Consider the following 15,700-nt stretch of genomic DNA (forward strand, 5'->3'; position numbering starts at 1 on the left):
CTACACAGAGAAACCTTGTCTCAAAAAACCAATAAATAGATGACTATGACATTGACTCCCAGTCCTATTGCCTCCACCTTCCAAATGCTGGGATCCTGACTCAAAAGAACAGCTTTCAAATCAAAACCCATGACTGATGAGCAGTTAACAAACCCTAGCCCATGCGTCTCTCCTGGCCAAAAAGTCAATGAAACTCTGACACCCTTTGTGTTGAGTGAGCGATTTGGTGTCCTGAAGTCTGGGCTGGCTCCATTCAGTTTCAGATGGCTGTTTCGTGGTCTGCATCATGGAACTTGGCCACACTTGTTCATAGTATGCAGCTTGGTCCTGTTCCTACCTCTTGAAACAAGAGCTCGCTGCCTGGCATCAGTGCCTTCCTTTGCCCCCCCCCCATGTAGTAGAGAACCCGAGGCATGTCTCCTCTGCCTGTAACCCCCATGATTCCTTGTTGCTTCTGGTTGGAGCACAGACCAAATCCTGGGGCTATACCGTCAAGCCCTATGCAACCCCCCCATCCTATGTCCTCAGTTCCTGGCCTCGAACTCATGGCATCTGCCTGCCTCTGCCTCCCCAGAGCTGGGATTAAAGGCGTGCACCACCACCGCCCAGCTTGTCCTCAGTTCTTAATCTGCACCATTGCCCTGTGGATTTTCCTTCCTTTTTTTTTTTTTTTTGAGATAAGATTTCTCTGTGTAGCCCTGGCTGTCCTGGAACTTGCTCTGTACCTCAGACTCAGAGATCCTCCTGCCTCTGCCTCTAAAGAACAGGGATTAAAGCCACACACCACTGTAGTTTTCTTTTTGTTTGTTTGTGTGTGTGTGTTTTAATATTAACTCTTTGCTCTTTACTCTTTGGGGTCTACCAACCAGCTCCTGGCCTTAGCTTGTCTTATTTCTTTTTTAAAAGAAGATTGTATTTATTTATTATGTATACAACATTCTGCTTCCATGTATATCTGCACACCAGAAGAGGGCACCAGATCTCATCACGGATGGTTGTGAGCCACCATGTGGTTGCTGGGAATTGAACTCAGGACCTCTGGAAGAGCAGTCAGTGCTCTTAACCTCTGAGCCACCTCTCCAGACCCGCTTGGCTTATTTCTAGCCAGCCTTTCTTAACTTAAATTATCCTGTCTAGCCTTTGCCTCTGGGCTTTTACCTTTCTCTATTCTGCATACCCCTCTTTCCTTCTTACTCTGTGACTTGCTGTGTATCTGGGTGGCTGGCTCCTGATGTTCTCCCCTCTGTCTCCTTTTTCTTGCTCCTTCTTGACCATCTCTCTTTTTTCCTTCTATTTACTCTCTCTGCCTGGCAGCCCCATGTGGTGATATTTTGTTTGTGATCTAACAAATAAAGCTAACCTGAAGATCAGAGTCCAAAACTAGCCACACTAATTAGATACAGAGGCCAGGCGGTAGTGGTGCTCACCTTTAATACCAGGACTCGGGAGACAGTGGCAGATGGATCCCTGTTAGTTCAAGGCTACCTTGGGCTACACGAAATTGATCCAGTCTAAAAGAGAAACAGAGCTCACACAAAGGTGATCCCAGCCCTTGGAGTCACATGTCTTTAATCCCAGCACTAAGGAGGTGGAGACAGGAGTGACATGGCTGGTTGGAGAGAGGAATAGAAGGCGGGAGGAGACAGGAGCTCAGGGCAGTCTAGGCAGTTAGTCTGAGGATTCATGGAGCTAGGATTACCCATTTGGTCTGACGTAGAGGTAGTGGCCGGCTGCTTTGCTTCTTTGATCTTTCAGCTTCCTCCCCTTCAATATCTGACTCCGGTTTCTATTACTAAGAACAGTTAGAATTTGTGCTACAGCCCCGCCTATCCTTTCTACTGATTAGCTATTGGCTGTGCAGCTCTTTATTAGACCAATCAGGTGTTTATGACAGGCAAAGTAACACAGCTTCACAGAGTTAAACGCAACATAAAAGAATGCAACACATATCTTTACATCATTAAACAAATGTTCCACAGCATAAACAAACCACTACTGCCTAGCTCTTTTCTATCTTTGTAACTTTTATTATTATTTACAGTGCTGGAGATGGAATTCAAGTTTTTGTTAAGCATGTACTCTACCATTGAGTCATGCCCCAGTGCCTCAGTGGGAGATTCTTGACAAGTGCTCTACCAATGATCTATGTCCTCAGCTCTTGTTTTTGTTTTTGCGATAGAGTATCTCTGATGGGAGAGGTCCTTCTGTGTATGTTTATCTTATTGGTTGTTGAATAAAGCACTGTTCGGACAATGAGGCAGAAAGATAGGTGGGGCTAGGAGTTGAGGAGGGTTCTGGGAAATGTAGTAAAGAAGTCTTGTGATCCAGGCAGGAAGTGACATAGCAGGCAGACTCAGAATATAAGCAGGGACAAGCAGGAAATCATCCTCTTCCTCGTGCTATCTTCTCTGGAGCCGCCATGTGAGCCCAACAAGAGAGGATGCACGCTGCTGGCATCCTCGATTAGATAAGTCTTTATAAATACATAGATTATGGCTATGGTTGATACTTAAGACAGAGCGAGCATATAAGAAATGCTAATTGCGGGGCATTGGTGGCGCACGCCTTTAATCCCAGTACTCGGGAGGCAGAGACAAGCGGATCTCTGTGAGTTCGAGGCCAGCCTGGTCTCCAGAGTGAGTGCCAGAATAGACTCCAAAGCTACACAGAGAAACCCTGTCTCGAAAAACCAAAAAAAAAAAAAAAGAAAGAAAGAAAGAAATCCTAATCATTGGCCAGCAACATTGTAAAATATTAAGTCTCTGTGTGTTATTTTGGGGGTCCTATCATTGCGGCAGAACTCAGGCGGATGGCGTAAAGACTTATGGTTACGAAATGGAAAAGACTTATGGTTACATATCTCTATGTAATCCATTCTAGCTTTAAACCTGTCATACTGCTGCCTGTGCTTCTGTGGTAGTTTGAATGTCATTGGTCCCCGTAATCTCATAGGGAGTGGCACTAACAGGAACTGTGCCTTTATTGGAGTGGGTGTGGCCTTGTTGGAGGAAGTGTGTCACTGTAGGGGCGGGCTTTGAGGTTTCCTATGCTCAGGATACCACCCAGTGTCTCAGTCGACTTCCTGTTTCCTGGAAGATGCAGGACTCTCAGCCCCAGCACTGTACCTGCCTGCATGCCGCCATGTCCCCATCGTGATGACAATGAACGGAACCTCCGAAACTGTAAGTGAGCCTCCGCAATTAAACGTTTTATTTATGAGAATTGCTGTGGTCATGGTGTCTCTTCACAGCAATGGAAAACCCAAACTAAGACAGCTTCCTAGTGCCACTCTTATTTTGAGACAGCATCCCTCACTGGGACCTGTGACTCACTAATCGGGCCAGGCTGGCCAACCAGTATCTGCTTGCCTTAGCCTGTGCCACTGCACTATGATTTGGAGTTTTATATGGGTGCTGGAGAGTCAACTCAGGTCACCATGTTTTTGTGCATCAGACATTTTACTGGCAGAGACTTTTCTCCAGCCTGCTCATCGATGTTTATTAACTGAAGGGCTGGTCCACCCGTCCTGGGCACATGGCCTTGGCTCAGGCTTTAGTCTAGTCATCAGTGCGTGCTCTTCAGCTGTGTTATTTATTGAACATCCTCTGAGATGGAAAGAATTCTTGAATAGATCCCTGACCAATGATGGACAGATGACCTCAAGTCATTATTACCCTGGGTCGTCGAAAGACACAACATTCTCTCTCCTCCTCCTCCTTCTCCTCCTCTCACTGGCTTGGAACTCATGATCCTACTGATCCTACTGCCCCACCTTCCCAAATGCGGGGATGACAGGAATGTGCCACCGCATGGGACTAAAGATGTCTTGAGTTTCAAACATGTCCCACCTACCCAAGCTCTGTTGACCAAGGCCAAGATCAGCCCTTCCCCAAGTAGGCAGCTTCAGGGAGGTAGAGGCAGAGGCAGAGTCTTGGGACCTTTATTGAGCACGTGGCTCCTAACGGCGCTGGTGGACAGTCCTTAGACCTTCCTTCCCAGCAGCCTCCGCCACAATTCTTGGCTGAGCAGCGCTTGTTCTCTGCGGGCACCCTGCAGCACGCTCCGGTTCTCCTGGGCTCTCCGAATCAGGTAGGGGATCACCTCCTCCAGGCAGCCATAGGGGATAGACTTATATACCACATATCCAGCCTGTCCTGTTGGGAAAAGTTTTGACAGAGTGTGGACTCAGAGAGAGAGAGAGAGAGAGAGAGAGAGAGAGAGAGAGAGAGATGCTCCCAGGCATCAGCTAAGGCAAATGCTACTTCCCTTGCTCAGAACATGGCAGACTGGGAGAGTCTGCCATGCCATAATTCATTACTAAAAACACTTAAACATTTAGAAGAAACATTTTTTTCTCTTCTCCCTCTGTCCATCCCTCCCCTCTTTCTTTCTTTCTGATTGGTTGTCATGAGATTGGCTTTTATTGTGTAGCCCAGGCTCAATTCCAACTCCAAATCCTTCTGCGTCAGCCTCCTGAATGCTGGCTGGAATTACAGGCTTGCACCACTACACATGGCGACAAACAAACAAACAAACAAACAACCCCCCCAAAAAACCCTCACCTCAGTTTATTAAGATATTGCTAAGAGAGCAAGAACTTTACTGATTCAAGAATTAAGCAAGTAAAGGTTAGAGAAACTGGGATTCAGGGAGCCACTCCTCCTCTGAAGGAGAAATCCAATAAATGTTGGATAACGTAGCATGTTATGTGATTACGTAGGAGCCTGACTGGGCTGAGTGTTATAAGGACACCACCCCATATTAAGCTAGAACTCAGAAAAACTGTACCTTCTGAGGGAGATCCTGTCTCAAAAACAAAAACAGGTAAAAACAAAACAAACAAACAAACAAAACAACAGGAAACACTGGAAGTGTGGCTCGAGAACAAAGTCTCTGGGTTGTAGCGTGTGTGTTTGTGTGTCTGTGCGTGTGTATGGCCAGAGGACAACCTGTGGGGATTGCTCCTCTCTGTTTTACCTTTCTCGAGAAGGGACTCTTTACACTGCATAAAACCAGACTAGCCAGCCACAAACTTCTGGGGAGCTTCCTGCCTCTATCTACCTCCCATTCCCAGAGACATTCTAGGATGACAGACATTTGCACTACTGTCTGGCTTTGGCATGGGTTCTGGGGATTCGAACTCAGGTCTTCAGGCTTGTGCGCTAGGTGCTCTACCCACTGAGCCATCTTCCCAGTGGTAAAGTGCCTTTGTCACCCTCAATACTCCACGGAAGGAAAGGAGCAGCCAGGACCCCGAACAACAGGAAATATGGAACCATAAACAAGAACCAGCACAGGCCAGAAAAGGAGACACAGAGCACAGCCCACGAGGGCACCAAAGATGTCCAGAAGGAACCAGACGATGAACCAGCTGCAGCTTCCATGTGTGAGGGGCCAGATAATGGTTGCAAACAGCAGAAAGGATCTGGGTGAGAGAGAACGAGGGGGTGGGGGTGGGGATGCAGGGATGGGCCGTTCACATACCTAGTGCCAGGGAGACGTGGTCACACATGCCCAGAAGTTGTCCAAAACAGACTGGCCCGTCTGGAGGAATGCCCAGCTCCCACATGCTGCAGAAGGGGGGGTCACACTGTCAATCCAGACAGGCAGTGGCTAGATCTAGAGAGTGAGTCAGCCACCCCAGAGTTCAAACATGGGGGAAGAGCGGTTGGCCAGCTGGATCTACTGTTCCACACCCACAGATTGAGCCAGGGATCAAATACGAGGGTAAATCAGGCCGCTCTGTGCTAAACACCTGCACAGGTGTCCCCCTTAGACTGTGCTTGACAGTGCAGTTATCCATGTGCTTTTACATACATTAGTCTAGGTGTTATAAATAAGATCGACTTCAAGCGTAAAGGAAGGTGTTCACAGTCGTATGCGAATGTTCAAATAGTACGTCATCCCATAGGAGGGCTTTGAGCATCTGGAGATTTTGGTTTCCATGGAGATTGGTCCCAGAACACGTTTTCCACAGATTCTGAGGAACGACTCTATCCCCAAACTCAATGGTAAATAACCACTGCAGGGCTGGAGAGATGGTCCAGTTGTTCAAAGCACTGACTGCTCTCCCAGAGGACCTGAGTTGGACTCACAGCACCTATGTGGCAACTAAAAAAATACTGTATCTCCAGTTCCAGGGGCTCTAATGCCCTCTTCTGGCCTCTGCAGGCACGAGGCATACACATGGTGCACACATTATACATGCAGGCAAAATGGCCAAATGCTAACATTTTAAAAATAAAATAAAATTTAATAAAGAGCTCTTGTTTTTGCAGAGAACCCCAGTTCAGTTCCCAGTACCCAAATCAGGCTGCTCACAAATGCCTGCAACTCCAGTTCCAGGGAGTCTGATGCCCTCTTCTGGCCTCCTCTGGTACTTGCTTGCATTCATGGGTGCACACATACACACACATACGAAAATGAAATCGAAACAATCAATAAATAACAATTCTCATGAGCTCTCTTGAGACTTCCAACCATCGGACCTCAGATGCTCCCGGGAGTCCTCAGTCCTCCCTTGGTGTCAGTAAATACGGGACAATGCCCTGTCACATCTGAGCCGATGGGACATACATAAGCATAGAGGGGGTTGATTTTTTTAAGATTCTTATTATGCAACCCAGGGTGGCATCAGTTCTGATCCTCCTGCCTCAGTCTCCTGAGGACAACAGGTGTCTATCATCATGCCAGGTTGGAATTCAGTTTTTCTAATGTCCACTCGTCTCTGTCCCCACTCACCACCCCGCTCCCATCACTGTCCTGTAGGCACAGGAAGGGATGGGCTGCCTAGGGGACGCCGGTTCCCCGCCCCTCAACCTTATACCGCTTAGTTGCCTGGAGAACGGATTCTTCATTGTGGGAAGCCACCATGAGGTGGCACAGGGGACCATGACGGGACACTCGGCGCAGCATCAGCTCCAGGCAGCGGCTGTAACTGAAGGGAGAGGCTCTGCTCAGCCTCTCTGAGCAGAGGCCCAAGTCCACCGGACGGGACTCCGGGCCTCCTTTGTTCTTTGGGCATGAGCTCCTTGCAAGCTCCTTACAAGAGAAGCCGTTTCCTTCTCTTGTAACAGGTGAGTTCCCTTAACAGCAGTCAGGATGCAGGTGGGGTCAAAGCAGGGTTTTGATTCGTTCTGACACGGGGTCCTATAATTCATGGCCCTCCTGCCTCAGCCTCTCATGGACAAGGATGGCGAGCATGTGCATCTAAAAGCTTCTGACCCGATGATTTTCTCACAGCAAAACCATGTCCGGGATCAAGACGGCATTTATCCAGGATCCAGGATTAGTCACCGCAGCATGGATGCGGTTTTTAAAAATTACGTTTTATTCAGTGTGTGTGTGTGAGTGTGTGTGTGAGTGCATGTGTGTGAGTGAGTGTGAGTGAGTGTGTGAGTGTGTGAGTGAGTGTGTGTGTATGTGTGTGAGTGTGTGTGTGAGGTGTGTGTGAGTGTGTGTGTATGTGTGTGAGTGTGTGTGTGAGGTGTGTGTGAGTGTGTGTGTGTGAGAGGTGTGTGAGTGTGTGTGTGTGTGTGAGAGAGTATGTGTGTGAGAGTGTGTGTGTGAGTATGTGTGAGTGTGTGTGTGTGTGTGAGAGAGTATGTGTGTGAGAGTGTGTGTGTGAGTATGTGTGAGTGTGTGTGTGTGTGTGTGTGAGAGAGTATGTGTGTGAGAGTGTGTGTGTGAGTATGTGTGAGTGTGTGTGTGTGTGTGTGAGAGAGTATGTGTGTGAGAGTGTGTGTGTGAGTATGTGTGAGTGTGTGTGAGAGAGTATGTGTGTGAGAGTGTGTGTGTGAGTATGTGTGAGTGTGTGTGTGAGTGTGTGAGAGAGTATGTGTATGAGTGTGTGAGAGAGTATGTGTGTGAGTATGTGTGAGTGTGTAAGAGTGTGTGTGTGAGTGTGTGTGTGAGTGTGTGATAGTATGTGTGTGAGTGTGTGAGTGTGTTTGTGTGAGTGTGTCTCTGTGTGTGTGTCTGTGTGTCTGTGTGTGTGTGTGTCTGTGTGTCTGTGTGTCTGTGTGTGTGTCTGTGTGTTTGTGTCTCTGTGTGTGTCTGTGTGTGTGTGTGTGTCTGTGTGTGTGTGTGTGTCTGTGTGTGTGTGTCTGTGTGTTTGTGTCTGTGTGTCTGTGTGTGTGTCTGTGTTTCTGTGTGTGTGTGTGTCTCTGTGTGTGTGTATGTGTGTGTGTGTGTCTGTGTGTTTATGTGCACATGTGTCCATGTGTGGATTGTGGCCCAGGGTTGACACTGGGTGTCTTTCTCGATAGATCTCAACTTTATTCACTAAGACAGGGCCTCTCAACTGAACCCAAACTCACCGATTCTGGCTAGTCTGGCTCGCAGCCTGTCGTCCTCCCCACCCCCACGCCCTGTCTCTGCCTCTCAAGCCAAGGATGACAGGCAGCCACCACACCTGCTCAGTGTTTTATAAGGGTTCTGGGGATCTGACTTGCAGCCATTGTGTCTGTGAGAGAAGCTCTTTATCCCCCCCCAGCCCCCCAACCTTGTGTTTTGAGACAGGGTTTCTCACTGGGACCTGGGCTTGCTGATTAGGTTGGGCTTGTTGGCCAGTGAGCCCCAGAGGTGCTCCTGTCTGTCTTTCCAGCACTGGGGCTGCAGTAACACGCCACCACTTGCAGCTTCGTGTGTGTGTGTGTGTGTGTGTGTGTGTGTGTGTGTGTGTGTGTGTGTGTGCGCGCGAGTGTATTCCCTCACATACACGTGAGCTCCCTATGCGCACACAGGCAGAAGGCCGAGGTCCATGTTGGGTATCTTCCTCCAGCTCTGCACCTTACTGTTTGGAGTCAGGGTCTCTCACTGAACCTAGAGTCAATGCTTCGGCTGCATTGACCCACAGTGAGCCTGTCGGATCTGCTAGTCTCCATAACAGAGCGCTGGAGTCATAGGTGTGTCCCGTGACGCTCGGTCCCTGGGCAGCAAGCGCATTACCCATTGTGGTGGTTTAAAGGAACAATGGCCCCCAAAGGGAGTGGCACTAACGGGAGCTGCGGTCTTGTTGGAGGAAGCGTGTCACTGTGGGGGCGGGCTTTGAAGTCTCATATGCTCAAGCCAAGCCCAGTGAGCCATTCTACTTCCTGTTGGTGTATAGCAACACGGAGCAGCTACCTCTCTAGAATCCTGTCTTGCACGCCACCACGTCCTGCCATGGTGACAACAGTTGCTGTGGCTATGGTGTCTCTTCACAGCAATAGCAGCCCTAACTACCCCACTCACTCAGCTGCCCTCCCACCCTGGCAACGTATTGATATTATTTATTATTTCTCCTCTAGCCTCTCAGCCCTGTCCCTACCTTCGGCTAGTGGCCTCATAGTCAGGCTGGGTGCAATCTTCCTTCCCTTGGAGCTGTGTCATGGCTCTCTCCTTGTCCAGATAGGCGCCCCGTACCAGCTTCACCCCAAACGCCAGGCCAGCCTTGTGTGCGGCCTCAGCATCCCGCTCCAGTCGTTTGTGGGTTTCCTGCGGGGCGCACAGGCAGACTCAGGAGGATCAGGGTGCTGGGTCCCCACCCACCGCCCCTTAGAGCACACCACCCACCTTCAGATAGGCCTGGTAAGTGTTCCACACCCAGGGCCCGCCTTCCTCGGGTCTGTTCCAGCGCAGGGCCAGGGCAGCCACGAGCAGGGAGAGGGCAGGGTTGATGAACGTGTACTCAGCGTCCACCAAGAGCCTCACATGCTGGGCCCGGGCGTGCTGGGTTGCGGGGGAGAGAACCATGTCAGGGCCAGCAGGGTCCAGGGGGTGGGGAGTCAGGCCACCCACCTGTTACCTGGGCCACGCGGTGCAAGCGGCTGAGAGAGGCCTGCAGGTGCTGATTCTGATCGGCGCTGAGGCAGGAGAGCCGGAGGTTCTAAGGGGCACCAGGAATGGGAGACTGCTCAGGACTGCTGGCTCCTCCAGGAGCCGAGTCCTCTCTCCCACCAGTGAGGGGTGTGTGTGTGTGTGTGTGTGTGTGTGTGTGTGTGTGTGTCTGTGTCTGTGTGTCTGTGTGTGTGTGTGTGTGTGTGTAGTTTGTGGGAAATCAGAAAAGTGGCTCCCAGAATACACATGCCTGAATTCTTGCAATTTGGGAGGCTGAGGCAGCCTGGGTTAGTCTATCCAGTGAGAAAGGAAGGGGGCCAGTGAGACCCTTCGGTGGCTGAAGACGCCTGCTGCTAAGCCCGGTGACCCAAATTCAAGTCTCGGGACCCATGTGGTGGAAGCTGACAACTGACTCCTGGAAGTTGACTTCTGACCTCCACCCCATGCTTTGTCATTGGTACACACACACACAATAAACAAACAAACAAATGTAGTGGGATTTTAAAAGGTAGCAAAAAAAGAGAGAAGGAATATAGAGAGAAAGCCAGGGTGAGACCCAGTCTCAAAACAGAAATAAAACCACCTCAATAAAACAGGCGTGGCAGCGCACCTCAGGAGATGGAGGCAAGAAGATTGGGAACTAAAGGCTATCCTAGGCTACAAAGTGAGCAAGAGGCCAGCCTGGGCTGTATGAGACCCAACCTAAAAACAACAACAACAAAACATAACAACAACAAAAAAACCCAAATAAGTAAAAAACGAAAAGATCAAACAAAACAAAACTCACCCTCAGACTGATGGGAAATTCTGCAGTGGTGGGAAGTCTCCATGGATGGAAGGGGATTTGTGTGGTCCTACTGTGTGTATTTGTGTGGTCCTACTGTGTGTGTGTATTTGCTGAAGTTCATCAAGGGGTATCTTTAGTTCCCCACCCCCCACCCCAGGATCTCATGTATCCCAGGCTCACCCAGAGTTTCCTGTGTAGCCAAGAATGACCTCTAACTTCTGCTCCCTCTCCCTCTGCTTCCCAAGTGCTGGGTTTATAGGTGTTTGTAACCAAGCCTGCTTTGATTTGTAGTTTTCATTCACCATAAATTTATTAACTCAAAAGGCAAAACTAGTGCAAATAATTAAGAAGCTCTAACCTGAGCACTTCACAGCCCGAAGCCCTGATGCCAGCCCTGGAAACGCATCATAAAGTAAGATGGATTCATGGGTGGGTAGGTCGGATTGTCAGCCCTCCCTAACTATAGGCTCTGTTTCCATGGGTTCCGCCCATGGCAGGTCAAACATATTCATAAAAGCATTGCAGAGCTGGAGAGACCCTGTCCTGCTTTACCGGAATTCAATTCCCAGCACGCAGGCCAGGAGGCTAGCAAGGACAAGTAACTTTAGCTTCTGGAGATCTACTGCCCTCTTAGGGCCTCCGAGGGCACTGCACGAGTGTGGTGCACACACACACACACACACACACACACACGCACACACACACACACACACAGACACACACAGACACACACACACAGACACACAGACACACACAGACAGACACACAGACACACACACACACACACACACACAGACACACACACACACACACACACACACACACACACACACACACACACACACACACACACACCTAAAAATAAAACAATTTAAAAAGAAAAACCCTGTATCTGCATTGAGCATAGACAGCCATTGCTGTCATTATTGCCAGAGACGTTTAGCACCATCAACTTGACAGAATCTAGAGTCCTCTGGGAGACCAGGGCTCTGGGCATTCTGTGGAGGACTGTCTTGTGTTGGGGGGGGATCCACCCTCCAAAGCGGCACACTTTCCTTGGTGGGGATGATCCTGGTTGTACAGTGGAGACAAGGAGCCGAGCACCAGGAAGCTAGCTAGCGCTGTGGATCTCTGCTTTGGGATCCTAGATGCCACGTGACCAACTGCTTCAACCTTCTGCTGCCCTGTGGCCCTGATTTCCTCTGATGATGGACCGTACCCCATGTTATGAAGCCCAAATAAGCTCTCCCTTAGGCTGCTTTTGTCAGAGCATCTTATCACTGCACCAGGAAAAGACACTTAGACACATCCTTGCCAATGCTACAGAGAGACTGTTCATGCTGAATTCAGTACTACACCTAGAGGATTAAAGTTCACAGGGGAATGTGCATAGCTTATAGGCAAATACCAGAGCATTTTGAGTGTTGGACTTGAGGACCCTTGAATTTTGGTATTTGATTCACATTGGCAGGTATGTGGGTGATCACTGCACAATGAACTTTTTACTTTTTAAATGTTTTCCCTGCAGTGCTGAGGATAAACTCAGAACCTTGTATATACTAGGCAAGTTCTATATCACTCGACCACACCCCAGCCCCTCACTGGGGGATTCTAGACAGGGGCTCTGCCACTGAGCCACACCCCCAGCCCCTCACTGGGGGATTCTAGGCAGGGGCTCTACCATTGAGTCACATGCCAGCCTCTTGCTCATATATTCTAGGGAAATTCTACCCCCAAGCTCCATCTGTAGCTCTTAGTCTTCCTTATTTATTTATTTATTTATTTATTTATTTATTTATTTATTTATTGAGACAGGAGATCACTATGCAGCCCAGGCTGGCTTTACACTTGAGATCTTCTTAGATGTGCACAGCTATGCCTTGCTCCTTAACATTTTGTTATGGAAAAATTTCAAACACATAGAACAATAAAAAAGAAGCCCAGTACCTATAATCCCAGCATTGGAAAAGCTGAGGTGTCCCAAAGCTGGCTGAGCTACATAGTGAGATCCTATCTCAAGGAATAAGTTTGGAAAATATACCCCCCCAAAACAGTATGCACTTGTCATGCCAAAAATCTCAACAGGCCTCCTATCAGTGGGAGTGAGGGGTGTCTGACTCTCTTGCTTGCTCTTGGGACCCTTTTCCTCCTACTGTGTTTCCTTGTCCAGCCTTGATAGGAGAGTTTGTGCCTCGTCTTATTGTGACTTGTTATGTTGTGGTTGGCTGAGATTCCTGGGAGGCCTGCTGTTTTCTGAAGGGAAACGGAGGAGTAGATGTCGGGGAGAGGGTGTGTGTGTGTGTGGCAACTGGGAGGAGTGGCAGAGGGGACACTGTATGAGTGTCTCATTCACTGTCATGAATGAGAGAAGAACAAATACAAATCATTCAGGGCCATAGCTGCTTTACAAAGCTAAAAGAAAAACCTCAGCAGGAGCCAGGGAGATGGCTCAGTGCGTAAAGTTCTTCCTGGGTAGGAGTGAGGCTCTGAGTTCCGGTTCCCAGCACCCACATCAAAACTGTGGTGAAACAGCACATCTGTAACCCTAGGGCGGTTTCAGGGATGGAGGTACAGGGATCCTGGGTGGCTCCTGCCAGCCAATGTAGCCATCACAGTGAGCTCCAGGTTCAGTGAGAGACTGCCTGTTAAAAAAATAAAATGGGAGCCGGGCGTTGGTGGCGCATGCCTTTAATCCCAGCACTCGGGAGGCAGAGGCAGGTCGATCTCTGTGAGTTCAAGACCATCCTGGTCTACAAGAGCTAGTTCCAGGACGGCCTCCAAAACAATACAGAGAAACCCAGTCTCTAAACCGCCTCCCCCATAAATAAGTAAATATAAAATAAAATGGGAAAGCCAGGTGTGGTGGCGCACGCCTTTCATCCCAGTAATCGGAAGGCAGAGGCAGGCGGATCTCTGTGAGTTCAAGACTAGCCTGGTCTACAGAGTGACTTCTAGGACAGCCAGGACTATGTAGAGAGGCTCTGTCTCATCTCAAAACAAACCCAAAAGATTGAGAGTGATAGAGGAAAATACCTGTTTCTAGCCTCTGAACACACACACACACACACACACACACACACACACACACACACACGGAGAAATCAGATATTGGAATAATGCAAAGGAATGAATGAATGAAGAGTGAATAAAGCAAGAACCTCATCAGGGTCAGGCATGATGACAAACATCCATCCCAGGGCTGGAGAGGCTGAGAAGGAGGGTTCCAAGTTCTAGGCCATTCTGGGCTACATGCTGAGATCTTGCTTCGAAAAAACAAAACAAGACAAAAGGAAAATCTCACTGGTCTCCTCAGAGATCACATGCAGCAAGCACACACCAGTGTAGCTGCTGATTGACTAAAAAAAAAAATAAAGTTTTTAAACCAGACACAATGGCATACACCTGTATCTCTAGCAACTTGGGAAGTGGAGGCAGGAAGATCAGGAGTTCAAAGTCATCCTTGGCTACACAGAGAGTTCAAGACCAGCCTGGGATACATAAGACCCTGTCTTAAAGACAAAACCACCACCGCCAAACATAAACGTATAGTTCTTTTTAAGTTATGTGCATGGATGTTTTGCCTGCATGCTTGTATGTACATTACAGATATGCCTGGTGCCCACTGCAGTCAGGAGAGGGGGTTACATTCTCTGGAACTGGAGTTATGTATGACTGTGAGATCCACCCTGCAGGCTGGAAACCTTGGTCCTCTGCAAGAGCAACAAGCGTCCTTAACTGCTGAGCCATCTCTCCACCCTGCGTTCGCGAGACAAGTCTCACTGAAACTGACTTGATTCTCCTGCCTCAGCTTCCCAAGTGTCGGGATTACAGCATGCACCGCCATGCTCAGCAACCGACCAAATACTCATGTCCTGTCCTCCGTGGAGAAAGTGCTGCTGCCGCCCTGATCCCTCCTCTGGAACGCTCCTCACCCGAGCCCTGGGACCCCATGTGATCTGTCTCTATCCATGTCACCATATCCTCAGTGACAACCACCTCTGTTCCTTACCTGGCCTGAGTCCATGGCGTCTGCCAGCCTCTCGGGGCTCAGCTCCGAGGAGCCTGCTGGCCTTTGGATCCAAGCTGACAGCTCCTTCTGAAATGGGGTGGTGGCTGACGTGGCGAGGGTAGCCTGGTGGGCAGCCACACCCGTGTCCCCCCTCCCCAGTGTCACTTATCACTTACACAAAGCTGGGTGCTGGTTAGTGCTGTCATCTTCAGCTGCATGAGGCTGTTTCTGGCTGGGCCGCGGGTGTCCACGAGAGCTCGCGACAAGTCCACACAGCGCAGCATGGCGCTGAGGTTCCCCTCATACCAGGCCTCACTGCCCGGCCAGTGGAGGTCAGCTTCCAGAGCCTTCGAGCCCCCTTCCTGCCATCATCCCATCCTCCCTTGGACCCGCCTCTCTCTACATACCTGGTCTTGGCAGCGGAGTCGGGTTCCTCCTCCGTGGGCACTGCCAGCAGGTGCTGGAGTCCCAGGGCCTGCAGCTGCTGGACACAGTCCTTCACCTCCGCTGCTGTCTCCCCGGCCACAAACTGCCCATAGATGGATCCTCGGAGAAGTGTGCGGGAGAGCCGCGAGCCCAGGAGTCGCTGAGACCAGGCCTGAAACTGGGTGACCCGGAGTGAGGGCTCAGAGCCAAGTCTGGGCAATTTCCAGGCCAGTCCTTGTGCCTACTGCTCACCGCTAGTCCATGGGTGACCAAGGGGGGCCAGGCGCATAGGCGGAGCACCAGCAAAGCCCGTGCCAGCTCCGCTGTTCCCTTGAGATGGAAGGCACCACCATCAAAACGCAGGGGCTGCCAACCACCTGTAGAGGGTCTGGAGTGGCAGTAGAGAGGCAGAGGTGCCCAGAGCATTGTTAAGTCCCTGGTCACAACACACCAGGGGGCAGACGGCAACTCTATCAAATGCCCCTTGCCCAGCTCGGGGGCAGTGACTGATTAACTGGGCAAATCTTTAGGATAGCAGGCCCTTTTGCGCGGGGCGGGGGTTGGTGGTTAATAATTAATGGTTAAGGACAGAGGTCAGAATAACAGTAAGAGGACAGGTACCCCCCCCCACCCCAGAGACAGCCCCCAATAACCTTCAG

The 15,700-nt window shown here is 49.8% G+C and overlaps 1 protein-coding gene across 1 annotated transcript; it reads right to left on the bottom strand.

The window, feature by feature from the left end:
- Window positions 1-3,981: 3,981 nt before the first annotated feature.
- On the bottom strand, window positions 3,982-15,467 carry Prodh2 (proline dehydrogenase 2). The gene is made up of 10 exons (XM_027431264.2): window positions 15,294-15,467; window positions 15,023-15,219; window positions 14,792-14,930; window positions 14,616-14,702; window positions 9,788-9,868; window positions 9,556-9,711; window positions 9,311-9,477; window positions 6,827-6,937; window positions 5,485-5,570; window positions 3,982-4,154 (listed from the first exon to the last, which is right to left on the bottom strand). The coding sequence occupies exons 1-10, from the start codon at window positions 15,465-15,467 to the stop codon at window positions 3,982-3,984; spliced, it is 1,371 nt and encodes a 456-aa protein (XP_027287065.1).
- Window positions 15,468-15,700: the final 233 nt, after the last annotated feature.

This window comes from Cricetulus griseus, chromosome 9, assembly GCF_003668045.3.
Source record: "Cricetulus griseus strain 17A/GY chromosome 9, alternate assembly CriGri-PICRH-1.0, whole genome shotgun sequence".
Lineage (NCBI taxonomy): Eukaryota > Metazoa > Chordata > Mammalia > Rodentia > Cricetidae > Cricetulus > Cricetulus griseus.

Excerpts from the sequence above, each read along its gene's own strand:
- Prodh2 (XM_027431264.2), bottom strand. The coding sequence starts at position 15,467 with ATGCTCTGGGCACCTCTGCCTCTCTACTGCCACTCCAGACCCTCTACA. Across the intron at positions 9,869-14,615 it reads ACGCCATGGACTCAGGCCAG|AACCTCCGGCTCTCCTGCCT; the intron begins GTAAGGAACAGA and ends GGTGCCCCTTAG. Across the intron at positions 9,712-9,787 it reads GCTTGCACCGCGTGGCCCAG|CACGCCCGGGCCCAGCATGT; the intron begins GTAACAGGTGGG and ends CCCGCAACCCAG.